Below are 27,921 nucleotides of genomic sequence, written 5' to 3' on the forward strand. Positions count from 1 at the left end.
ATGCACGTGAACGGCAAAGTGGCGCTGGTGACCGGAGCGGCCCAGGGCATCGGCCGAGCCTTCGCCGAGGCGCTGCTGCTCAAGGGCGCCAAGGTAAGCGAGGCAGGGCGCACGGCGCGAACCTCGCCGGCCCACCCGAGACCCGCCCCCCAGCCGGGGCCCCCGGGGGCTGGGGGCAGCGACCGAGGCTGAGCCCCCGGTGCCCGCCGTGCAGTCTCCAGAGCTGCCCAGGCTGGCGCGCTCGAGCGGGCCTCGAACGCTCCGGGAGGGACCCCGAACTGTATAAACTGCCCCATCTCAGGTCCAAAAGAGGAGCGTCCTGGGGTCTCTTTATTGTTGGTCTATTTCAAGAGCCGCGCAGGATCTCGATTCCTCTCCTCTTGTCTGTAGGTAGCGCTTGTCGATTGGAATCATGAAGCAGGTTTAAAGTGTAAAGCTGCCTTGGATGAGCAGTTTGAACCTCAGAAGACTCTCTTCATCCAGTGCGATGTGGCCGATCAGGAACAGCTAAGAGGTAAGGGCGGGGAATCCATCCATCCACGCGGAGCGCGCCTTGAGTAAGCAGCAACATGAAGGCAACCCCCGGCCAGAGATCCAGCCTGGGGCGGGCGGCCGACTATCTCCTGAAGAGCAGCTACCTCTGAGCTGCAAGTGATAGCTGGGACTGTTACGTTTCCTCTGACGTCCCAGTAGCCCTAAAAGCTAAGGGGGAAGAAAAGCCAAGCATGCTTGAGAAATCCTTTTATTTTAGTGATTTGGCCGCACATAATGTAATCAAGATTCCTTGGTGTATTCCAAGACGGTGCTGCTACAGTAATTATTAAATGATTGAACTTGCAGATGGAACTGGGAAAGACAAAGTAGGCTAGGCGAGTATGGCAAACAACTTCTCCCAGAAAGCTGGAAGACACAGAGTCCAATGACAATCAAATGTGGCAGTGTTTCTCTTTGGAACATACTAGAATGAAAGGTCAAGGGTTGTCATCACAGACGTGCTGGATGCTTTTAACCACATGCTCTCTCTGGTGTTTTCCCTATGAAATGATACTTTAAAAACAATAATAGCTGTACTGTAGTCTTAGAATTGCAGAAGAAAAGCTTCTACCAGACTTTCCTCAATGCTTTCCTGTTTCCGTCTACTCACTTAAAATAGACCAATCTAGTTGTGAAATATCAGGGACCGAATTGGTGTAGACAATTAACAGATTTGGTCATATAGAAACCCAATAGATCTATATGAAAAACATACATATTTTTCTGGGGAAAAATGGGAAAATAAAATATTTGTATTTCACAAAGTTTTTTTGAAAGACTAAGTCAATTATTAGGCACGCCTTTAGTCAAGGGACCAAAAATATCTTCATAAAAGTCACTCTGGTACTTCTGTTCTTAACGTGGATGTGTGTTTTTTCGAAAACGTTGGGCTGTTCTGTGAGAGAGTGAAAATGGAGCTCTATGTTAGAAGGAAAGCAACTGCTGTTCAGGGAAATTGTTTGAAAGGAAATTATATAATTAAAATCTGAAAATGTTATAAAGACCTATAACATGGATTACAAGCATGAGTAGAAGAGACCTGTAAACATAGTGCTAGCTGCTGGAGGATAAAGTTTTGCTGATTGCACAGGATAGTTTTCATCAGGGATAAAGCCATGTCACATCCCAACAGCCGTGCTGATGGAATAGGGAACAGATTCCCTATAGATCATCTGAAAGCTATTTCTGTCTGGATTTATGTAGTTTCACATGTGACATTTAACCTTAATTGTTTTGCTTCCCAGTATTTAAAATTAGTACCTTGACTGTAAACACATTCCTTAAGGATAAGTGGTTGTGAAGGAGGAAACCAGGCACAGGATGAGTGACCAGCAGAAGCCATGTTGGTCGTGAGAAATCCACATGCTGTCTGGACATCAGCGTCTATTTGCAGTTTAGGAAAACATGGCATTGGCTCTTCCAGTGTCAGGATTTAATGCTGCCTACAACTTTTAAAACTGCTTAGACATGTGGCCAGAGAGACTTCATTGAAATCATAAAAATACAGAGGTGAAAAAGTTCTTGGAGATGACTTACAGATGAAAAATGCAACCTGAAGAGTTTAGGCAAATTACAAAGAGTACCACAGCATATAAATGTCAGCAAGAGTTATCAATAGATTGTAAGTTGCTTGAGCCCAAAATTCAGTGGTGTGTTATAAAGAAGAATACACCGCTGTATAATTTCGTGTGTTATACATCGGTAAGGGCAGAGTATAAGGAATACAGTGGACACCAAAAGAGGAAAGAAAAGTAAAGACGCAATTAGACGTCCATATTTGACAACCTAATTTCCTGTAAGGTGGATGTGGATTTCTGAAGAGTAGAATATATTTAAGATGAAATGCAAAAATTAACAATAATAATATTCCTTAGATCTTTTCTACGGGAGGACCTTTTCTGGAATCAATTTGAGACCTTAAGAATCATTTTAAAGATTCTTTGAAAAAGTGAACAGTTTTTATATATTTTGTTGTTTTCCATTCCAGTACAGTAAAAGGTACTGTAAGGGGTACATATTAGAAAGTCTTGGCAACATTTTTGGCAGTTAACTTGCATAGTAATTTATCCATTTCACAAATTAGTCCATGCCGTCTTCAATATGTCTGGTGGTTGTTAATAATTCTTTACTTTTATTTCAATCAATATAAAGTTTGTGCAGCTCTATTTTTTTCAAGGAACTCATATGTTGGACCCAAGACCCAAGAACGCATTTCTATCGTTTGGAAGAATAACCACAATTGTTATCTATAGTTTCAAGTGATAGAACTAGAACCAGTGGTAAAAGGCCCAGGGAAACAATAGAACTATGTAAAAGGCTACTTTGAGAAATAATGTTTCTCAATACCAAGGGGTAAAGCCTAATTTTAACTGGTCAAGGAGGGTTTGCAAGGACTGGAAATGTGGTTGGACAATGTAATGAGGGACCTTCAAACCTCAGAATCTATGCAGACTTGACCTTAGTTGAACATGGCTGTTATACAAACTTGCAATACAAAGCTGTCAAAATAGAAAAAGAAAAGGCAAACATCGAAGTTACAATAATCAAATAAAATCATCTGAATGAAACATAGACTTACTAGGATATCCAAATGCACTGAAATGATCATAACGGATCTGGATACATAACTGTTTTAATATGACACTTTATGAAGAAAATATGGCTTATTTTTAAAGGGATGCTTGTCATAGTCTAAGCCACAGAGCTTCAGTAACTTCCTAGGGACAGAGATGCTGGCTGCCCAGACTGACTTCTAAGAGCTCTTAGCATAGTATGCTCAGTTCTCTAAAGTTTACACCACTGAGTTACTGCTTACAGAACTTTAACGTGCATACAAATCATCTGCGGATCTTATTAAGGTTAAGATTCCGATTCCGTAGGTCTGTGGTGGCCACAGATTCTGCATTTCTAGCAGGTTCCCAGGTAATACTGATTGACGCTGCTGACTCACAAACCACACTTGAGAAGCAAGGCAGGAAGTCACAGTCTAAGGGTATAACTTTCACGAGAAGCGTGGATGAATTAAAACCTCATTTCAGGGCATAGACTGTGATAAATGTGTCTGTGCAAAATAAGAACGTATCTATGATGTCTTTTTTCTTTTTGTTTTATTAGATACTTTTAGGAAAGTTGTAGACCACTTTGGAAAACTGGACATTTTGGTGAATAATGCTGGAGTGAATAATGAGAAAAACTGGGAAAAAACTCTGCAAATTAATTTGGTAAGCTGTCTTAGCCATGTTCATGGTCTACAATTACTTAATAAAATGTTTTAAAAGGAAAAAAGGGTTTTTTTCATGGAAACAATACAGTGACCTACAATGTAGAAAAAGGCAAGTTATAAAAAGCTGGGGAAAAAAGCATTTCCTTTTACAAATAGGAAGACATTTGAGGTTTTCAATTATGAAAATAAATCTGTCTTAAAATATTAAAAGGAAATATGAGAAAAAAACATCTTTTACTGTATAACTTAGGAGTTGGCAAACTGTGGCCCTCAGGCCAAATGAGCCTGCCACCTGTTTTTGTGACCTGCAAGCTAAAAATGGGCTTTACATGTTTTAACAGTTGAAAAAATAAGAAAAAGAAGAAAAAAAAGAAATATATGAATATACAAAATTCAAATTTCAGTGTCTATAAAGTTTCACTGGAACACAGCCAAGGTCGTTTATTTACATGTTGTCTCTGGTTACTTTCATGCTACCGTGGTAGAATCGAATAATTGTGAAGAGGCCCTATGATGTGCAATGCCTGAAATGTTTACCATCTGATTCTTTATAGAAAAAAAAATTCCAACCCCTGGCTTAACTTATGTACTTAAAAAATAAATCTTAATTCCAGGACTATAACAGAAAACAAGGCTAAAGTGACTGTTGGACTCTGTAATTATTAAGATTTTTATCTTGAATGCCGGTGTGTGTGTGCATGCGTGTGTGTGTGCATGCGTGTGTGTAATTCCCATAATGTTCGATGATTATTTAGCTCTTCCTTGAATTGTAAACATGTAGAATAAGGAAATAAAATTTGTTTTATTCGTTGTATCATAAGCTTGCTGATTATCTTATTTTATAAACAGACTTGACATAAGATATTGGGGTTTAGTAACAAACTTTAGCTAAAGCCAAATGTCAGAGCTGGGCGGGGCATGGGGTCACCCAGTTTTTGGTAAGGTCTTTCTTACTAGTCTTGCAAAGCAGGCACATGTAAAGTACAGAGGGGCAGCTGTGTGTGTATAAATGCACAGGGAGTGCTCCCTACTTCACCACATCCAACTCCTTAAAAACAGGAACCATGTGATGTTTTTCTTTGTTCTTCTCTCAGTAATCAACACAATATCTTGAAGATAGTGCTTAGTCAATAAATGTTTGACTTGAAATGACATTCTCATGAGTAATGACTTAACTGTAATAACCTGATAGGAGTAATGAGAATTACCCTCACAAGAAAGCTGAATCTGTGAGTACCACTTTGATAAGGCACAAGCTTGACAGATGCCTAAAATCCTTTGACCCAGAACAAAAGGTACTATTTTAAAGTACAAACACTCTCCTTCCAGTTCTTTCTAAAATTTGTCTGAAGTGTTCCTGGATATCATTATAGTTCAAAATAACTTTAAAACCTATTTGTCAAGTGTCCCTCAAAATCTTCTGGGGTGTGTGTGTGTGTGTGTGTGTGTGTATGTGTGTGTATGTTTAGAGACATGACAACTGCTGTTCCTGAGTTGAGATAATTCTATGATTTTCTTCTACTTTAGGCTAATAATGTAGTGAAATAAAATGAAACATTTTCATACTGTGAACCATGCTTACATCTCTTGGCTAAATCTTACTTTATCATGGTATATCCATATCTAAGACACCATTGAATTTGCTCAGTTAATACCTAATTTAATTTACTATTTGTGTCTCTCTGTTATAAATGATAAGAGCTTATAATTTTCTTTTCTTAAAATATTTCTATTCGGTTTGGCTGTCAGCTATTCCTTTGCTTACTTCTATCTCCTTGATCTGTCTGTTTCTGAATAGCATGTAGTCATATCTCAAATGACAAATGTCAACTTGCCTACCTCTTTCAGTCATTCTGTCAGTGTGAATTCTGCATAAGTGGCTGGTGATTATAATTTACTGATCTTTGATTTTTTAAAGTGGTAGCCCCATTTGCAACCTGTGATTTTTGATTTGTTTTATATTTCCAGAAATAATATTGGTACCCTATGTTTTCTTTTGATTCACATTTACCTAGGCATATCTTTTTCTATTTCTTTATTTTGAAAATGAAAGTAACCTTTTATGTGAATTTTGTCTCTTGCTAACAGTATAATGTGAGATCTTAGTTTTCAAATCACATCTAGAAACAAATGCTTTTTAAATTTGTGAATTTAAGCCACTCATATTTATTTTTACTCTTCTATTAGGACTTATTCCTTCCACTTTAGTTCATACTTTATGTTCACTAAATTTTCTTTCTGTTTATGTTCTTTTTCCATTCTTGTCTTAAATTCCATTGGATCACTTTATTTTCTTCAGCTGGTAAGAAAACCATACATTTTATACACAATCTTTGGTGGTTATCCCTGACTTATTATGAACGATACTTCATTAAATCCTTTGGTTGTCAGATATAAAATATTTTTTTTGGAATATGCAATCAATTGGAAACTGCAGGAATTTTTAAAAACATGTTTTTATAAACTTATGCCCCTCTCCAAAACCACATAACGTGACAAGACTTTTTTTGAATCAAGCTATGCTAATGAAAAAGCACAAATAACACAGCAGCTCTCTCCCTAGAACATCACTACTATTTGTAGTTTCATCAGTAAAACTACAGATATTTTATAGATAGTGGTCCCTAGGCTATAAAGTTCCTATATTCAGTGCATTCATAATGGGCACCTACTGTGCCTTTCTTCTGAGAAATCAGCTGTCAGAAAACATGTTTAATGATTAGAGTTAATATAATGAAACATGAAAATAGTGAAGAGATTGTCTCAGAGGTAATAGGATTCGAAGTATCTATCTTCATCCAGCAGAGAGGGCATGTTTGCTTTAATATAATAAATATACAGGTGAATAAACACCTGCTCCAATGGAAAGTTCCTGCATTACTTGCAAATAGAAAATTCTGCAAGACAGGAATTTTATTTGCCCTGTTTGGTTACAACTCACTCTCCTGGAGCTGGCCTTTATTTTCCTTTGAACTCTGCTGACAAAGGCCACTCCTTAGCTTAACTCCAGGGACTGATGACATTTATTTAATATTACATAAAAAGAACAAGCTATAACCTTTGTTACCCATATATAACTTAAAAACAAGTTACTTCCCCTCCTACTTACAACACCCATTGCAAAAGTAGATAAAAGTCTGACCAATCATTATCCTTATAACTTGATTATCTCAGTATAATGCAAATATTTGTGTGTGGTTTGTATAATAATTTTTTTCAACTCTGCTCTGGATGTAATTTACCTCCTTGTACAATTCCCTGTGTGGTCTTTTGCATCTTTTTCCATGTTCTTGTCCATGTCAGAGAGTAACGGCTTAAAGGACCTTACCATGTATCTTTTCCTCTTCTGAAATTTTATACAACATAATTTATACCATCCTTATAAGGCATGTCAGTTTTTAAATTTTATTAGAACTATTTCTATACATGTATAACTTATGCTAGTCTACTGTAAGTTCTTTGAAGGCAGAAAATTGTTTTGCATACATAGATGTTCAATTAAAGTGTATTAGAAAAATAAACTGCTATTCTATGATATTTTGCATACGTGGATATTCATTTTTGTGTTTCAGTACAATGTTTGGATGGTTTCCTAACACATCAGTGTTGCAAACAGTGTACAACGAACAGTATATATGTCCTTCCACTTTTACTCCTTAGCAAATTTGCCCTTTCTTTATTCTTCTGCCACCAGCTTTCACCGCTCTTCCCACACGAGAGATACAGTAAACCTCTTCCCAGTCTTTTGTTTCCACTAGGCTCCTCTGTGCTTCCTCACTCTGAAACCAGACACAGCTGCCTTATTTATAGCTGCTCAGGCTCACAGGGAATGTTCAGGAAAGAATGGGTCTTTGTATAACTCTCAAAGTTTGGTCTGGCCATTGGGCTGAGGTAGACTTAACTCTGAATATTGATAAGGCCATTTGGTAATGTATTTATTTTACTTTTTGAAGCTTTAATAAACCTAAATAATTCATTCCCACTCAGATGGGACTTACAACCTAATTTGGACATATGACTAACTTATATTGACTCCTTTAGTATATTCAAATAAAAATTAAACAAAATAGATGGCTATTGTTGGGGATTTTAAAAAAGATTTGTTTCAGACCTGAATTTAAAATTCATGAACTTTTATTTCATGTCTCTGATCTTGAATTTCCCAGTTTGTGAAAGGATGAAGGTAATCCTCTTACCTCTAAGGTTGGTTAAGTGTCAATAAACCATAATTTGTATGAAGCATCCAGCACAGTGCTACTACATAGCAATCACTCAGTAAATTGCAGTTCTTGTCCAGAGACTAAAAACCTACAGTTTCTTCATTCGCACTATCTCATTTCTAAACGAGGTGGTCCCTCTGCTCTATACTGTCTCTAATGAAGAGTTGAGGAAATGGATAGAAACCGTGTTGTCAAGTGTACTCCTGTTTTCTCGGCTCCCAAGGGTGTTGATTACACCTTAAATTAGTAACTACTTTCTGTTATTGCTACTCTGCCATATCTAAAGATCCCATTGAAATGTTATAGTTAGGGAAATCTTGCTAAATTTTATAAGTACCTTCTGCAAGGGGGAAGACAATCATATCTACCCCCTAAATAAGCAGAAATTTTAAAAGATTGAACATGGAAGAATAAAAGATGAGAAAAGTTTTCAGGAAAAAAATGATCATCTATATTAGTATCCCTTGAGAACTGGCTGGAGAAAAAACAAGAAACCTGAAAGGCAGAGTTTCATGATTTAGATGACAGAATCTTAAAAAATTGCTTTAATTACAGTGTAGCACTAGAACCATAAATAAACTAAAAGCAACTGCAGACTGGAGGGAAATTAAATAAAGGAAATGACAGATTAGGAAAATTCTGTAGTGAATACATACACACACACACACACACACACACACACACATACACACAAATGTTATAGAAGCATATATACATATATGTGTGTATAATAGGAAGCCATTATGCCTAATAAGAGGAGTTAAACAAGTTCATTTATCCATTTATCTGTATTACTAGAGAATTATTTCCAGGATAGGGGAATTTATGAGAGTGGTTTTAAGTTATAGAATGCTTTAACTTGTTTAAAAAAAAAGTATGTTAACATTTGGAATACTATACAATTTCAGTATTACATATAAAAATTGTCTCTTCATAACTAAAAATGTTGAGTAAGCATGTGTTAATTATATCACTTTGTCAATAATTGAATTTTCATTTATCCTCACTAAGTAAAAGTAGACATTGGATTTTCCTCTTTTTTTGTTTGAGAGTCAAATACAAAATTTTAACTACCTTTACAAAATGGATGAAAATAATACTATAGATTCCAGCTTTTTTTGTATTTGTAGTGAGAACATATCTGTAACTATTGTTTTCTTTTTTTCCCTGGATGCTTGATATTACAATGGCCCAATCTATACAATGTATAAACATTGCCAAAAGGCCACACATATATTTAGGAAACATTTTTATTCTATGTTTTTCTAACAATTCCATTGATTTATGATCTGGGATATGGAAGAGGTTGTCAAGGTAAAGGAAAAGAGGTGAAAATTTCTTATATGTACAGCTAGAACCTTAGGCTTTGTCTTGCAGGTTTATCCTAAGAAACCTTTCATTTGAAAAGTTACTCAGTTCTTAACCTGATAATGGATGGCAAGATGATCCTTTGCCTCCTTCTCCATCAAAAAGCAGGAAATAAATCTGGCTTTAAAAAAAAAATTAAAAACATTCCCAAATTTTCTATCTGGCTGCATCTTGTAGATGTTGAAAACACAAAAGCAGGTGTCAGCAAAGCTGTAAATACCTAAGAATAATAGCGTAGCGCCAGTACACATAAACAGAAATTCTGTTCAGACATGCTGGAGACTTGGGCAGAAACACACAGAATCTAACTGACTTGAGTAATTTCAGCCATCTACATTCTTTTCCTTCTTATATAAACCATTAATGTTTTGTTTTTCCTTTGTAAAGGGAATCATGTGCAGGTTTCACTCATTCTCCCTAAGCCTACTTAATATCAAACTGATGCATGGCTTAAGTGAATAGAATCTTCAGCTTACTTTTTTGTGTGCTAGAACTACTGTTAGGTAGAGAGGCAACTCTGGATCCTTGTCAAAAAAACTCCAAAAGGACTTTTTAAAATAAAAAGAAGGTAACCACCAATATATACCCTCAGGTTCAGACTCGTTACCTCATTATCTGTTGTATCATTTTCTTTGCAGTGCTGTAAAGCATGAGAGACGTAGGAATGAAGATATGGAAAGCAAATTTTCACCTTTCAAAAGTCTGAGTTGGAAGGGAGAGGAGTTCTTAAACCTAAAAGGGAATGTAAGGTTTCAAATATGTTCCATGTCACAAGTTGATTTTGACAGTGGTTAATTCTTTTTTTTTTCTTTTGTGGTACGCGGGCCTCTCACTGTTGTGGCCTCTCCCATCGCGGAGCACAGGCTCCGGACGCGCAGGCTCAGCAGCCATGGCTCACGGGCCCAGCCGCTCCATGGCATGTGGGATCTTCCCGGACCGGGGCACGAACCCGCGTCCCCTGCATCGGCAGGTGGACTCTCAACCACTGTGCCAGCAGGGAAGCCCGACAGTGGTTAATTTTTAAATGTTAGGATAAAACCGAAAAGGTGCCTATACATGGATGTGAGTAGCAAAGCAGAGTAAGCTTTCAAAAGGACAGCTGCAGGCGTGATGAACAAAATTAAGTGATTTCATTACTGAAGACCGTATGTCCAAGGAACAGAAATCCCTTGCTCAGACTGGGTACAACAGCTATGTGATCTCATACGACACAGAGTTCAGGATGGCTTGACGCCACAGCTCCCAGATCTCATTCCCATCTGCCAGCCATCATGGTGGTTTCCTCTTAAAGGTGCTATCAATATAACCTCATTCCAGCCATCGCCCCCGTAGGAAGCAATGAGAAATAACGCAATCATTTCTTCCTGGTTTTCTTAAGAGTGATGACAATTTTCTCCGCAGAGTCCTCTTCCATCACCCTCCCCAACCCAGACCCCACCTCCAGAGGACTGCTTCTCAGGTCTCACCAGAAATGGTCACATTTGGCTCCTAAACCAGTCACGGGCAAGGGGAATGGGATTTCTGTGATTGAAATAGATTAATCACTGTCTGCACTAAAACAGGGGAGATCACCTTCCTCTGTATTACATGCAGAAGAAGGAGATACAAATGCAAAATAGAAGAAGGAAATGAAAACTGTGTAGGAAATCAAGGGTATCCACTATTACATATTCCAAGATCCAAGAGAATGAAACAGAGCAGATGGATGTGGAATAGTTGGGCAAGAGAACCATGTGCTAAGAAGGGTGAATACATTTTGTATCCAGTATTTAGAAAAGAAAAAGAATATATAGAATTCTTGAAGATGCTGAGGATTAGTGAAAGTAACAAGACACTTGGAATATAACCTTTATCATAAAATCTCAGATCAGGCAACTAAGTGAAGTTTTGCAGAGATGTGATGAGCTCTACAAGTTTAGGCAAATAAAAGAGAATCCAGTCAATGCATTTAAAAAACACAGCCACTTCAAAACCTTTCACTGATAACATGTGCAGGAGTCTCCCTCGGTGTCTGGGATAGCAATAAAAACTTTGGTGTGTGACCATATGATAAAGTATGATAAAGTATAATAGCTCTTTATCAGAGCTATACCCTTTAACAGAGTATAATAGCTCTGTTGCTTTTCCCATTTCTGCCCCTGGACTAGGTTTCTGTCATCAGTGGAACCTACCTGGGTTTGGATTACATGAGCAAGCAAAATGGAGGTGAAGGTGGCGTCATTATTAATATGTCCTCTTTAGCAGGTAAGGACAATTATCGTGTTAATAATGATTTCTTACTGGTAATTGGGACCACAAAAGTAACTCTTTAAAGTGTATTTATTATCAACTCAGGTTTGAAATTGAAACTTGGTTTACTTTTTTTTTTTTTTTTACTGGTTCTATGGAATTTTCTGTTGTATAATATCAGAAGTTCAAAGTCTAAGTTTATTCCTATTATCTTAAATTGTGACTTTATATTTCTGCAGTACTATTTTTAAAAAAGTATAGATAGTTTCCCAGAGTTGCTATTTGTCAAAGGTTATTGTGAGATTCCTAAGCAGTAGAACATGTAAAAGCACTTTTTTTTTTTTTTTTTTTTTTGCGGTATGCGGGCCTCTCACTGTTGTGGCCTCCCCCGTTGCGGAGCACAGGCTCCGGACGCGCAGGCTCCGGACGCGCAGGCTCAGCGGCCATGGCTCACGGGCCCAGCCGCTCCGCGGCATATGGGATCCTCCCAGACCGGGGCACGAACCCATATCCCCTGCATCGGCAGGCGGACTCTCAACCACTTGCGCCACCAGGGAGGCCCTAAAAGCACTTTTGATAGACTAAAAAGGACTAAAACAAAGTTAAGGTATCTCTACTCCTGTGTGATTTTAGTAAGCGTGTCTAATTTTAAAATATGGCATATATAGTTAGTTGGGATATACTGTAGGGGAAGCCAGACTTGATCTCTACTTTCTCAGCCTCTCTGGCCCAGACTGAGAATGAAATTGACATAAGATAGATCAACAAGAACAAAGCATGCAGGTTTTCACACATCCTTGAGAGCCCCCAGAGGAAAACGAAGACCCAAAGAAATGGCAAGGCCTTGGTGTTTAAAACTAGGTTGAACAAAGCAAGGAGATTGTGGGAAAGTAACTAAAATCTATGGGGAGACTAAAGAAAGATAAAGTTATTTTAACAACGTCTGTACAGATGTCTCTTGGCCTTGACTCCAATCTCCAGCGATAACGTTTCTTTTCTCCTGGTACGGGGACAGCATCTTTTACGTGTCCTGCTTTCAGGAAGAAAAGAGAGATTAAAGTGCTCCCTTGCACCTGCTGTTTTACAAGTGCCTTTCGCTCAAATTCACCCTTATGCCCATGTGACAGCCTCGCCCCACCCCCATCCTGTCCTCCACCTCCCAGCTGCAGTAGCACTGGGGGAGTCAGGTTTGCAGATACCTGTGACCACACTAGTGTCTGAGGCTCAGCGTTTTTCTCATTCCTCCAGGAATCATTGCCAGATGGTCTTTAAACCACTGTGAACTTAGCACGGGTGGAAACTTAGACATCTCCCTCTTCAGAAGTTCTCAAAAATAAACCCGCATCTCATTTTCTGAGTTGCTTCAAGACAAAAATGCCATCCCTAGAGTTATTATAGCCCTAGGTCTATAAATTGTTCAGGGTAATCTGGTTATTTTTCCTAACATGTCATCTACTTATAAATTATAACATTTCAAGTCCAAGAGTACATTAAAAGGTGAAAGCATGGGCAATACTCAAAAGAGATATTCAGCCCCAGAGAGGGCTGAAGTTTAGATTCTCAGAGGCTGGAACCCAAAAGGCAAATTGTCACGGCTAAATCTACACTATTTTGAAATGAAATCGTAAGAAAAAATATATAAATGATTGGAGAATTAAGAAGAAATATTTAATAGTTTAATACAAATATAAATGTACAAAAGAACCTAAGGTGGTGATTAAGACATAATTCCATGAATTCTCTCTTAAAGTTAAGGGGGCTGGTGACACTTGGAGAACACCATACCAGGAGACTCTTGACCTTGTATCACTGGAGGCACTGATTTCAATCTCAGGAAAGAGAGAAGGCCTCAGAGTTGAATCAATATAGGACTCTCTGGGAGAGCCTCTGTACTGGAAGAGGCTTACTTGCCCCAAAGAGCATGAATAGAGAAATGCAGGGTGGTACTGCCTTTTATCCAATAAAGATATTTAAATATATATAACAATTAACTTTCACTGAGCGCTCATGATGCTCTTTTAAACACTGCTTATGTGTTCTCTCATTTAACACTCTCAACAGCACAGTGAAGTAGATTCTATAATCTTCATCTTGCAGATAAGGGAACCTAGCCTGGGGAGTTTAGGTTTCTTGAACAAGCCTCCATGCAGGGAAGCGGGGGAGCTGCAGTTCTCATGCTAGCAGCCTGATACGAGATCCCCTACTCTTAACCACTTGATTTTCTCTCTCTTCTCTCTATGAGTCTGTCAGTCTCTCTCTCTTTCTGTGTCTATCTTAGCCTAATTATAAAGAAAGAGAAACCTATAACTTGATTAAGCCAGTGCGATTTGTTAGTATCTTCAGGCCTCCTGGGCACTACTTTAATCTCAGGACTATTTATTAAACCTTCAGCGAAAGCTTAAGCTTTTGCCCCATTTGACACACAGAGAGTAAAGCCCTGGAACCATCTGGGGAGCTTACCAACATCACAAGTCCAAACATGCCACAGAGAAGAGTAATTCAGGGATCACAATTAGATGTCCACTTGGCTTTCTTGGCTAAGAGCTTGCTTTGTCACAGCACCCATCCTGGGTGTGAATGTTCTTCTTACCTATCTCAGAGCCAGTATTGGGAACCCTGTGTGGATCCTTCTCTAATCGTGCAGATAAAACAATGAATGGATATAAATTCAACGAGGAGACCACTTTGGCTTTGAATTACCTTTCTGACACTCTTACAGTCTAGTGAATAGCAGAGCAGTCTAAAGTGGAGTAGCACTGACATATACACACTACCAAATGCAAAATGGATGGCTAGTGGGAAGCAGCCGCATAGCACAGGGAGATCAGCTCGGTGCTGAGTGACCACCTAGAGGGGTGGGATAGGGAGGGTGGGAGGGAGACTCAGGAGGAAGGGGATAGGGGGATATAGATATACGAATAGCTGATTCACTTTGTTATACAGCAGAAACTAACACAACATTGTAAAGCAATTATACTCCAATAAAGTTATTTTTAAAAAAACAAACAAAAAAAGCAAAGTGGTTCTCCCTCTGATATTCCTCCCCACAGGCAGGGTAACTCTGTTGATCATGGTTCAATAGTTCATCTCTGTCCATTATACTTGATTGGGTACCTTCATAATGCTCGTCCTCCATACTTGTGGCATCTACACCATTTCCTTGTTGCCTCTGGCCAATCCAGACAGCCCCTGCTACCCCTCCTCTGACCCTGGGCTTTGTCACTGAGGTGTCCTCATCTCAGAAAGAGTATTAAAATGTATTGTCTTGAATTTTATCCACTCACCAAGAGCTCCTGTTCTTCCCCTAATGAGATCAGTTCGATAAAAAATACAGGATTTTGTAATAGTAGCAGAAGATAAACGTAGACGCCTCACATCCTCATACTTTCCTCAGAAATAATATCAACAATTTTGTTCCCTTGAAGTTGGAGCATGTCGGCAGACGCCAGATGACCAAAAAAGTCTTTGAGGGGTTACTCGAGTCAAAGTAATTCTTTTTTTTTTTTTGACTCCTCAGCTTATATGAGGTATAACTGACAAATCTGTAGGAAGAGTAGTTCTAATGCTTGCTTCCTCTGTGTTTTCCAAATATTCCTTCCTCACTTTTCCCTCTTTTCCCCCTACTGCTCACTCTGTTGAAGGAATGGTGGGTAATAGTCAACCCAACCAGAGTCCATCCCATGATCTCTTGCACAGATCCAGTGGAATCATTTAGTGTCATAGTAAAACCTCAAGTTGACACACTGGTTTCGGCAGAGAAGTTAATGAGTAATGACCGCTGACGCAGACCGAGTATCAGATGCAATTAATAAGTTTAACAAACAGAGGAGCAGTTACAGTGGAGAGTCATTCCTCAGTGTATTGAGGGAAGGGTGTGCTTGTCCCTGGAAGCCCTGGAAGTTGTCTCAAGCTGTGTTAACCACATAGATTCTTCGGTACGAGTTTTTGTCTATAAACATAATATATAAAACTGCACTTGGGCCTCCCTGGTGGCGCAAGTGGTTGAGAGTCCGCCTGCCGATGCAGGGGATATGGGTTCGTGCCCCGGTCTGGGAGGATCCCATATGCCGCGGAGCGGCTGGGCCCGTGAGCCATGGCCGCTGAGCCTGCGCGTCCGGAGCCTGCGCGTCCGGAGCCTGTGCTCCGCAACGGGGGAGGCCACAACAGTGAGAGGCCCGCATACCGCAAAAAAAAAAAAAAAAAAAAAAAAACTGCACTCATTTTACCACATCCATCCTTAACTGTCAAACATGAAAAAGTTGAACAAGAGAGAAGAGTGAAGTCTGGTTTAAAGCAGATACACAACTCTGCTCCCATGAGGCATCCCATAGGAGTCGATCATTCTGCTTCCATACTTAGTGGGAAAGGAAGAGTAGTCATCACGGGAAGAGGAGTCTGCCCACCAACCCTGCTCCCACCTGCTCAGCTACTGAGGTCTTGGTGTTTGCTATGCCTCAAAAATAAGTCACTCGGTAGCATTTGGGGAGTGACACCCCGAAGGTTGTGTCTGCTCTGAATTGAAAACATTAGAGTCTCAAGAAAATACTTGAAAATCTCAGAACTTGTTTAGCATGTCTTAAACCCAGCCCAGTGACATACTCACTTGAGCTCTAAGTTGTATCAACAACTATGTAATTAGTTTGTGTTACAGTAGAAGAGCTAAAGTTACCACTTTAAATAACACATTCAAGTTAATCAAACATGTTAAACATGAACAGAAGGGAAACAGGGCTATGAAAGTAACTGGCAAAGTTTCTACCCCAAGAGCTATACGTCAGTGTTTCATCAGCATGTCAGCACCAGTTAGCGTGGCATAGGTGAAGCAGAAGCACGATGAGAGGTACAAGGCTTTACAACTCACGTGGCCTGAAGAGCAGTTGGACTGGAATGTCACAGCAGACCAGAAATTTCAGGTAATCAGGTGGTACAACCCTCTGCAAATATGTTTGCTTTAAAGAGGGAGTAACATATTTAGCAAGTGTCAAGTTCCAGGCACTGTGATAAACTATCGACTCTGTGATATCACATTTAACTTTTACAAATCCCTACAACAGAAGTCTGTTTAATTATCTGCAATTTATAGTGGAACAACTCATCTCAAACAAGCTGCATAACATGGGAAAGGTGGTGAGGATTAGCAGTAGTCATAAAAGCAATTTTATGTTGCTCTGTTTTAGTGTATATCGTACAGTGGCTGAGTCTGCATTATTTGGATCTTAACTGGTCAGATGCCAACGGCTATGAGCACGTGGGCCACCTCCCTCGATTAGTACCAGCGAAAGTCTTCGTGGTGTCCGTTTTGCTGTCTTATGGCTTAAAATTATTAAGAAGACACACACTAAAAGGGATCAGTAGGAAAGGCTAAATATTTATAAATTGGCCTTTTGAGGAATGGATAAAAGATTTAGGGTTTCGTAGCCATAAAGACAATTAAGAAAATGAATAGTCTTCTAGAATTCAACATGAGAGACATTACCTACGGGCTTTGTTTAGAGGCAGATTCTGACTCAGTAAGTCTGGGGTGGATCCCGCAATTCTGATGCTGGTCCTTGACCCACAGTTTGAGGAACCAGCCTCTAGTTTGCACAGGGACATTCTCTGAGTGGCCAAGAAAGCTCATCTTGGTTTCCTCTGATCACAGCGTAGGGGACAACTGAACTTTTAGGAAGGGGGATTGGGATGGGACCTTAGGGACAACTTTCTGAGAATTAACAATCCCTGGAAAGTGCTGCTGGGGTTACCTTTCTGGAAAGATTTCTATCACAGAAGATGTAGTCGTTCTGTGGAAGTTTATGCCACTTTTTATGTCAGGTCATACTTTAAGACATAATTTGTTAATGGCAAGCATGCGACTGGGGAAAAAAAAAGCAGCATCAGATAAGGTGTTCTGTTGTGTGGAAAAGCATCTAATAAGGAAGTCCACCAGTTACTTTGGTCCACTTTCTGCACAAACATAGATAAACGGATTCTCACCAGTTCTCTTTTTTTTCCTTATTAGAGAAGTGCTTGGTTAACCACAGAAAGATGGGTAGACCATTTCTTTTTTGATTATAAAGAAAATGTGAGAAATTTCGATCCCTGCTTTTTAGCACAGCTGCTGAACTCAAGTTTATCATACAAAGATCAGTATCCTTAGATTCTCAATTTCCTTTCCTAAGTTGAATTTCTTTAGCACTTCTGTATAGTCTATCTTACATAGTTTCTATCCATTTAAAAGAAAATATGTTTAAGGATTCAGTACAACTGCCGTCTGAGCAGATTTCAGTTTTTTGCACAAAAACTTTTTGAGTGATTTACCTTCTGTGAAATGTAGATATTAAAGTTATCTTTTGTAAATACAGGTAGAAAGAATATTAAAGATAGAGGAACTAATGTGGAAAGGGAAATGATATTTTACTTTTCCAAATGACTTCTTTATTTGTTCTATAATTATGTGTCATTTTCAAGTATTTAACAATTTTTTCATAATTATCCCATCAGTCGGTGCCATTTGGTGTTATTATCCTGAGTGGCTGTAGAAAATATTTCTCTGTTTCATGGGTAGAATTTCTCCCTCTGTTGATATTACTTTTCTTAATCTACAGTTAGGACAGACATAAACCTGCAACTAATTACACGTGCTGTATTTTGGAGAGAGAGCCATTTCACAATTCTTCAAGTAAACTTGCGCAGTGCTGGGCCCAGAATAATAAGTATTGAAAATCTATTCTTAACTTTTTAAATATAAGGCATCCATGTTTAAGCACAATTAAGGACTCCTCACAACATCAAACAAAATGACATTTTTTTAGAGACTGTTCTCTCATGGTCTCAGTCCTTTGTTGTGTTATTCTTAAATCCTTTAACATGAAGACAAAATAATTTTGCTGTGCATATGGGAATTAATTTGCAAGATTTTAAAAAATCCAAATTCATTCCAGCAACTGGGCCTGTAGTCACTATCCTGGCAGAGCTCCCTGTGAAGTCAGATGGGGTGATCTGGATGGTCAGATATCAAAGTTCTACTGTAGCCCTGTACCAGGGGCTCTCAATAGCGCAGATTTAAAATACTACGTCAATATCCTTTGTGTTTAAAGTAACTAAATACATAGTTCTTAAATGGATGCACTTCTGTAATACTTTTGAATTAGGATCAGCAGGAGTCCACGGTTTGCCAAGGTTCAGAAACCAAACCCAGTTAGGATGCTGTACCAGATTTGTGGCATTTTAGTGCAAAAGATACATTTTCGTAAAAAGGTACGATGTGGATAAACAGGTAAATAAAACAATAAATAAGACTTGAGATGTTTCATCATTAGGAAAAATGATTACATTTATATAAAGATAACAGCAAATAGTAATGCTTATTATGTGTCAGGCACAGTTTTAAGTATTTTATGTAAATTAGCTCATTCAGGACTCACAATAGCTACTATTACTACTCTATTTCACAGAGGAAAATCACCATGGTCCACAGCAGTAACCCCTCCAAAGGTAACAGAGCTCATTGTGGTGGATTCAGGATTTGAGATCAGCCAGTCTGGCACCCAGAATCCAAACTACTGTGCTATAATCTGTCTCGACCAATTCAATTAAAAGGACATTTTTAAATGGTTAAGTAGTATAAGAAATAACATTCTGGTCAAATGGTGATCCTCCCCTTGGTTTTATACATTTCAACTAACTATTTAAAACATGTTTTCTTTATATTTGGCACTTACTTGGTACTAAACACATATTTCTAAAATGAATTCACTCCTAAAACCTTTTGAATTAGCACACACTGTATTTTAAGGGAAGAAAACTAAATTTCCCATCTCAAGACAGAGTAAAAGATCTTGGCTGGACATCTGGAATTTAAATTTGAAAATTATGTGGTGTGTGTGTGTGTGTGTGTGTGTGTGTGTGTGTGTGTGAGAGAGAGAGAGAGAGAGAGAGAGAGAGAGAGAGAGAATGAGAATGAAAGAGACATGGAGAGAATGAATTTCATCCACAGGAGTGGATAAGGTCACCTAAGGAAAGAGTGCGCATAGAAAAGCAGAGGGGACCAGGACCAGCTCTCGGGTCCCCCGGCCTATTTGTGGATCTGGTCGAGGAGGAGGAGATGCTAGTGAGGGTGAGGTGGAAGGACACCAGTGTAAGGAGGGAGGTGTTTCAAGGAGAGCATAATTAACTGTTTTGGTTGCTACTGAGCAAAGTATCAAGCAAGATGAAGACCTAGCCTTAGCAGATGCCCTGTCATTGGCAACCGCCACAAGATCTGTTGGACTGGACTGGTCAGAGGAAAGCCTGGTTAGGGTGAGCTGTGGAGCAGTGGAGAGGTAGCTGGAGAAGGAGGTGAAGCCAAGAGGGCTATTATTTTTAGATGGGTGATTTTGAGACGTTAATATCTCAAAGAAAAGCCATTCTCTTTTGATTCTGCACATGATAAAAGCAACCACTCTAGGCTTCTTAAAATTGTCCCATCTTTAACTTCTGTGACACGATGCTTAGCTTGTTCTCTTCCTACCTCCACTGGTTCATGCTTCTCAGTCTCTTGCTCCATCATCCTCCTCTACCATGGAGGGCTGCCATGTATAGCTGTGCAGGTTGTAAACTGCAGGAACTCTGTGGGGCACAACCTCCACAAACTACCACGTGAGTGGTGTCCCCAGAGTCATATCAGACACACCCTGAACAATTCTCTGAGCTGACCCTTATTACTAACCTCAGAACAGGTTTTTATTTGAGGCACGTGGAAACATTATATGTTGGTGCTGCAGGTCTAAGGTTGGTAACAGAGGTATGGCTAAACAATACGATACTGAAGTTGACCACAACAGCAGTAATGTTATACTTGGAAGGGAGAAATGGATCATGAAACCCAATAGAAAATGTTGGATTTCTGAAACATTTCCACCCCAACTAAAATCACTGTCAAAAAGAAAAGCCTTAAAAAAAGGCTTAAAAAAAAAAACCTTTTCTCTCTCCCTTTAGCCTCCCTTTTCAAAGCAGCAAACTGAGGGAGAGAGAGCAAACTTCTACACTGAAAGTCAGTTGGCAAGTTGGGGACAAAACCCCATACATCTTTACCTTTCTGAAACATAAGGAGCCACAGTTAAAATCTACATGTACTGGGGAGATAAAGAAAAACTCTCTACTTAACTAAATTAACTACAACTTGACTAAATAAAATAATTGAAAAACAGAATTCTCTCTTTTTATAAGACCCCCAAACTGAATATATCTATCAAAAGAGCAATGCATATGCAATTGATGGGTATATCCTTACTGTGTAATACCATTCAGAAAAAAAAGGAAGAAAGAGAAAAAAAAAAGGAAGAAAGAGAAATGAGCTATTGATACACATTACAACATGGATGAGTCCCATAAGAATTATCCTGAGTGAAAGAAGTCAGACAGAAAAGTTTACACTGTATGATTACATTTATATAAACTTCTAGAAAAGGCAAACGAATCTATAGTGACACAAAAGAGATCAGTGGTTGCTTAGGGGGAGGGGAAAGTCAGAAGGACAGGATGACGGGGCACGAGGAAACTTTTAGGGGATGGCTGTGTTCATATCTTGATTGTGGTCATGGTTTTGTGGGTGTAGACCTATGTCAAAACCTATCAAACCACACACTTTAAATATATGCAGTTTATTGTATGCCAGTTATACCAAAAAGCTGGAAAAATATCTTAAAAGGATGCTTGATTTCTGAATGTCTGAAATGGATTTATGCAGCCTTTGATCTAATGCCAGAGAGTGAAAGCAATGCAAGAGGAAACATTCTGCAGGACTGCAGTGAAAATGTCACTGGAACGCCACGAGAGTCACAAAGCCAAGTGCCACTTGAAAAATGCAAACAAATTCTGATTGCATCTGCAATTCTCCCTTTAAAGGAAAGTATGTGTCTTGCAGCTGGCTTCTTAGACAGAACCAACACAACAGTATTTCCTCTCTTCTGCTGCTGTGACACTTTGAACCCGTTTGGGTTCAGAAGTTCGGTGCCTCCACATACATAACAGAAATTCATTCTCATTCATCTTTGACATCCTTGTGTTTTTTGTGGCTGTCCACAGCTCATCTCTGACTCAGGTTCACTCTGCCTTTCCTGCTGTCCGTGAATGCCACCTACAACCACTACCTTGGTCTCATACACATTGAAGGAGCAGGTAGAACAGTGACTAAGTTACAAGAACAAGAAGCAGCAACGCCTGGCTGCACCTGTTTATTCTCTTTATCTCGATTTCCTAATACACCTGTTCACCCTGTGGAGGCATCATGAATGCTTGTGGACGGACACTGACAAACTTAACTAACTTACACATGTTACTGAACCGAAAAAACAAAACAAAACAAAAAGAGAACCACGTTACATATTTTGAGATCATTGTGAGGACGCACTCTGTGTCATCTTCCATTCCCAGGGATTTAAACTGCTCTTGAGCAAATGTACTTCATATATTGAGACCTGGCAGGCACCCAGGGAGTGGTTAAGGTCCACCTTTATGACTGTACTTTGGTACAACACGCTCACCATTGGTGGGGTTCTGGGACTAGTTAGCTGGGTGGAGATAATGACCACGTCTCAGCAGAATCATCTAGTAGTATCATGACATTTGACATTAATAACATTAAAGTAATCAGGGATCGCTCTTCCTTGGAGAAATCACAAATTTTAAAAATGGCAGAACGTGTTAACTCAAGAAATGAGTTAAAAGCCAAGATGTACAAATGGCTCTAGTTAAAAGTTTCACTGTTGATTGAGATAGAGAATTGATCACTATGAGAAATAAGCTTGATAGTGATGATAACTACAGAAAAATCAGTTTTTCTTGTTTTGTTTCTTCTGATAGCGGGGAGGGGGTAACCTCGGGCTGGGAGATAGGGGAGAAAAGATGCCATACCTGCTGCAGTACCACTTTTTCTCCACACCATGGATTTAATCGTATTTTTGAGCAGTTACTATTGTGTGTAAATGGAAAATTAAGCCAATTCTAAAGCTGCTTGAATTCTGTTGCTGAGTACATAATTATGAAAGGAAATAAGATAGGATCAAACATTTTTATTTCTGGTTTTCTTTTCCTAAGTCATGGGATGAGAAGATCTAGGCATCTGCTACAGATCAGAATCAAAAGAAGTTAACTTTTAATTTTCTTAAACACTTAGCAGCATTGTTCAGTGCAATTCGTGACAGGGAAATGCTTACCGACTTATAACGAAGACAAATAATACTCTCCAGATCCCGCATAAGCAGGTTAAACTCCTTCAGCCATTTGGAAGCCTTAAAAAATAAAGAATATACACTTTAAAAATCCAGACATAAAAACTGAAAATTAGATAGTAACTTACAGGATTTCAAGATGATTCTTTTGGTGTTTTAGATAACATTGACTTCTCTTGACTTCATCAGGGAAGCAGAAAAACTTATGTATCCCTCTTGGCTACATCCCCAGGCAGTAGCTTACTGACCATAAATTTTGGACAGTATAGTAGAGGTTATAGGAGGAATAAACTATGCCTGGACTAGTGAGTTTTGCAAAGTTGTCCAGTGATTACCTTAGTGTATTTTCTAGGTTAATCTGAAAATGGAACAGGCACAAATTATTCATTTTCATAACAAGTATTGGGGTTTGTCTGCTTATTTTTTTAATAAAAGTGGTTTTGTTTTTTATTTGTCTCAGGGCTGATGCCTGTTGCACAACAGCCTGTTTATTGTGCTTCCAAACATGGCATAATTGGATTTACACGCTCGGCAGCGGTGAGGATACAATGACCACAGTGTCTCTTTTTCTCTTTTCTGTACATATGTGATGCATGAGTTCTATGAAGTAGAGGGGAACAGAGTCAGAATTCAATACATCTGGATTAAAGATAGAAAACTAAGTTCTACTTCACTATTTATTATTAAAAATAGTCTTCAGATCATGTAAAGGACCAAATATAGAATAGAGAATTTTATTTTATTTTAACATGAAATTAGCCATTTTATTTATTTATTTATTTATTTATTTATTGGCCTCTCTGCACGGCATTTGGGTTCCTAGTTCCCGACCAGGGATCAAACCCGTGCCCACTGCACTGGAAGCACAGAGTCTTAACTGCTGGACTGCCAGGGAAGTCCCTAGAATAGATAATTTTAAAATGAAGGTTACTGAAAAATATCCTTAAGGGTAAAAAATGGGAAGATATTCCTTAATTTTTTGAAATTGACTCCAAATTTAAAAATCATTAACTTAAGACTTCCTTAAACGGAATATGCAGTATGCTCTAGGTGTTACTTGTCCCTGAAGATATGGTAAAAATGAGTGAGAGCGTGGAGAATGGAAGGAGGAGTGCAGCCAGAGTTTACCTGAGAGGGTTGTCAAGGATGCTGTCTCCATGGAGACCTAGGGTGAAAGTGTACAGAGCTTAGAAAACTATTTTAGAACTAATTGACCACATACATTGATAGCATGAAGTGCCTTTTTATAATAACTGAAAAAAAAAGGGGGCAGCTTGAATGGAGCCTGATGAGCAAGGGGAAAGGAGCATGTGGTTGACTTGAGATGTAAGCAGAAGTGAGACGAAAGGCAGCTTATGAGTCAGGGTCATGAGCTTGGATTTTATTCTAAATGCAGCCGTCAGTGGGTTTTTTCTGCACAGGAGTGACAAGATTATATTTCCATTTGAAGAAGACCTGCTCTTTATCTGCTCTTTAGAGAATGTATGGGAATTCCCTGGCAGTCCGGTGGTTAGGACTCTCACTATCAAGGGCCTGGGTTCAATCCCTGGTTGGGGAACTAAGATCCTGCAAGCTGCGTGGCATGGCCAAAAAACCCAAAATAAGACATAAAAAGAGAGATTCAGAAAGAATGTATGAGAGAGGACAAGTGCAGAAAAGGAAAGAGCAGTTGGGAGACCTCTACAGTGGTTAGTCTAGGGGAAATGGAGAGAGGGGCCAGACGAACAGGAAATCATTGATAACAAGAAACGCTAGGGATAGAGAAAGCAGATGGTGAACAGTAAATGTTCAGTCAAAAAGGAAGACTGGCAGCTCTCACACTCTTAATTGAAATTGCTTGGAAATTTTAATTTAATTTGCAGAGACTTAATCTTTAATTCAACTTTTAATGAACACATAACACTACTACAAAGCAAAGTAAATCAAAGTAAAGACCAGAACTGTTGCATTCACAGTTGTAAGACTGGACACCTGTACAGCTGATGCTCATTATTTGTTAGTTATGTTCTATAAATTCACTTGCAAACACTGAATTAGAGGGTACTAAACTGTTGCTCATAGGGGAAATTCAGGGTTAAGTCCCTTTGAATCTCTGGCTACATTTTGAATAAAAAATCAACACATAGCCTAGTTTTATGAATATTTCTGTTTAAAGACACCTTATTTTTTTATGACACCTTATTTAATATGCATTGTATTAGCATGGCCAACATCATTTACACCTCATGCCTGAAGGAAGCTCTTCTAACATGTGTATTTTATCCATAGGCACATTGCAGCCTTCTTGCACTTAGAAATACTACGTCAGCACTATGCCTTGAAGACATTTCAGATAGCAAAATCACCAACACAAGCACAAAGATGAAAAAAACATGGGCAAGTACCACGAAAAGGACACTTGTTCATGGTGTAAGAGCTGAAACAAGAAAGTAGAGCATCATTTTATTTGGCCTTAGTCCACATCGGGCAACTCAAATTTCTTATTACTCTGTGCTTGTCCACAGAAAACCTTGAAAGCACCACAAGTATTGATAAGGAGGGTTATGAATAAATTTTAGCAAGAAAGCAAATGGAATCCACAAATAATTGACTTACATTTTGTTTTATAAATAGTTCAAATAAAAGCCAAAGAAGGTTAGTCTAAAAATAATTAAAATTGTCTTCCAGATAGTGCAAATTACTGAGTGTCTTTAGAATCAATCAAAGTCCTAAAATTTTCCACTAACAGTATTTTTTAAGTAAGTATTCTCTTTAATACAACCCCAATTTCAAAGAAAACTTGGGATATCAATTCTAAGCCTCAGCTTATTACCTTGAGCTGCCTGCAGTGTTCAGTAGATAAGAGCGCTTTAGATAATCAAGTATTTTCAGGAGTTGCCCAGTAATATTGATTTTTTAAAAAAGATAATTAGGTGAGGCTTGCAAGAATTAGTTCAGCACTTTAGTTATGTATTCTTTTAGTTTCTACCACCAGTCAGCCTTACCATTGTCATCATTATATAGCTAGAAGGATAGCTGTCTAGTACTTTTCACATCAGTTTTTTAACTACCTTTAATTATCAGTTTATCCTATGTTATACATTTACAAAACTCCTGAAATCTGCAACCTTCTACTTCCAATTGGCAGATGGCTGCTAATCTCATGAACAGTGGTGTGAGGCTGAATGCCATTTGCCCAGGCTTTGTTAATACACCCATCCTCAAATCCATTGAAAAAGAAGAAAACATGGGACAATATATAGAATACACGGATCATATCAAGGATATGATGAAATACTATGGAATTTTGGAGTAAGTAAAACTATACCTATCTTCCTTTATACAATGGAGCAAAGTGCTATCTAGACATAAGCAATCAAAAGGAAAAAAATTAGCTTTTAAATTTGAGAAACTCATGCAAGCTTCAAAGTTTTGGTTTGACAAAATCTCTGAAAAAAAATACTTTTTCTGGGTTTCTGAATAGAATATGTTGACACATCATGAATTTTGCTTTTAGGTATAAAGAATGCATCATTAATACCTTCAACCATAATCAGATACTTTTTTTAAAAGATGATGTTTAGTTGTCTTTGGAAGCAATGATACCTTATCTGCCTAAATTCCAAGCAATATTCATATATACCCTTTGTGAAATTAAATATGCCCCCCTAACTTCAACCACTTTCCTAAGAAACAACTGATCAACACACATGTTTGGGGAACCATGTCTGAGTTAGAGCAGTTGGCGTTTCACAGGACGGAGTCATCTGGATCTAATCCTGACTCCACCACACCCACCATGAACTTATCCATCAACCTCTACTTACCTTGATTTTCTTGCATGTAAAATGGGGATAATACTAAAACAAACTCAGGGGCTTTGGAAAGTCCACAAATAAGTTGATATATGTAAGGTACTTAAAACAGTAGCAGATAAATAATAGACGTTCAATAAATGTTAGTTACAATTCTTCAAATTTCTACTCTAATAAACATTTCTATCTGATAAGTCTAAATTTTACTGATAGGTTAAAAATGGAAAAATAATCTTTACTCAATGTAAATAATAAATATAAATTTATGAATCCTTCCTATAAAATAACAGAAGGGTGGGTGTGGAAATCTACCACTAAATTTATAATTTAGTTATCTAATTGAATAAAAAATGAAAGTAGCAATAGCTTCATGATATACATTTCCCTATTACATGTTAAAGGTGATAGATACTTCAAAAATAACTCAAGATGATGTGATAATTATGCCTCATTCTTTAATTTTAAAACCCTGATGTTTCCTTTATTTTTAGCCCATCAATGATTGCCAGTGGATTAATAACACTCATTGAAGATGACACTTTGAATGGGGCTATAATGAAGATCACAACTTCTAAGGGAATTCATTTTCAAGATTATGATGCAACCCCATTTCACACGAAAGCTCAGTGAACATCTTATATGTCAGCTTTAACCGAAAATAAGCACAAATGACTTAGACCACATCTTCATTTGAATACAGCTTTTTAAATGAAAAGTTATCGTTTGAAGCTTTCCTTTCATGCATGTGATGTTCATTTTTTTCTAAATGATTAGTTAAGTATATAGATTTTAAAAATGAGGAACTATCAAAAATATGACGTGGACCAAAGCTAGGTTTTGATATTTATAGTCTAAGTAATGATTAAAACAAAGGATATTCCAGGAATATTCTGCCTTGCAGAAAATATATTTAAATTTGTGATTCATAAATGTTAATGTTTTTCAGAACATCATTTTAAAGGAGATACTTGAATTGTTATTTATATCAAACTAGATGTGAAAAACTCATTTTGTTTCTATGTTCGCACTTTAAAAGAAGGAAGCTACCTACAGTGGCAAATATTTAGTAACAAAAACTTTTACTTATATACCATCTTTCAGCCGAATATTTCAGCTCTTTGAGGATGTGGCACCTTTGGGGGCCCATAGGTAAGGAATAAATTACAGTGTGGATATATCCTAAATGAAAAATCTAATGTATGGAAAAGTGACAGAAATTAACTGGCTGAGATGTTAATCCACAGTTCAGCCTCCCATCTGGGGAAAACATTTCTTTCCTCTCTGCTTACTTTGAGAATTTTGACTACAAAAATCTCAGGAATGAAACTTTTAATAGTTATAGCAAAAAGGATAGTTAGGGCTCC

General features: G+C 38.3%; 1 protein-coding gene across 3 annotated transcripts; it reads left to right on the plus strand.

Moving 5' to 3' along the window:
* Positions 1-27,187, plus strand: HPGD (15-hydroxyprostaglandin dehydrogenase). 3 transcript variants are annotated; one of them, XM_060101475.1, is made up of 7 exons: positions 1-93; positions 391-514; positions 3,649-3,755; positions 11,493-11,589; positions 23,224-23,300; positions 25,891-26,054; positions 27,049-27,187. In XM_060101475.1, exons 1-7 carry the CDS (start codon positions 1-3, stop codon positions 27,185-27,187), a joined length of 801 nt encoding a protein of 266 aa, XP_059957458.1. The 3 variants fall into 3 exon arrangements, with proteins under 3 accessions (XP_059957458.1, XP_059957460.1, XP_059957459.1); XM_060101477.1 differs by lacking the exon at positions 25,891-26,054 and having other exon boundaries at positions 27,049-27,087; XM_060101476.1 differs by lacking the exons at positions 3,649-3,755; positions 11,493-11,589.
* Positions 27,188-27,921: the final 734 nt, after the last annotated feature.

The sequence above is a fragment of the Mesoplodon densirostris genome, chromosome 6 (assembly GCF_025265405.1).
Source record: "Mesoplodon densirostris isolate mMesDen1 chromosome 6, mMesDen1 primary haplotype, whole genome shotgun sequence".
In the NCBI taxonomy this organism is placed as follows: Eukaryota; Metazoa; Chordata; class Mammalia; order Artiodactyla; family Ziphiidae; genus Mesoplodon; species Mesoplodon densirostris.

What these genes read in the sequence shown, in the direction of transcription:
- HPGD (XM_060101475.1), top strand. Translation starts at nt 1, where the DNA reads ATGCACGTGAACGGCAAAGTGGCGCTGGTGACCGGAGCGGCCCAGGGC. An exon ending in CGATCAGGAACAGCTAAGAG is followed by an intron (nt 515 to 3,648) that starts GTAAGGGCGGGG and finishes TTGTTTTATTAG; the next exon opens with ATACTTTTAGGAAAGTTGTA. An exon ending in AAACTCTGCAAATTAATTTG is followed by an intron (nt 3,756 to 11,492) that starts GTAAGCTGTCTT and finishes CCCCTGGACTAG; the next exon opens with GTTTCTGTCATCAGTGGAAC.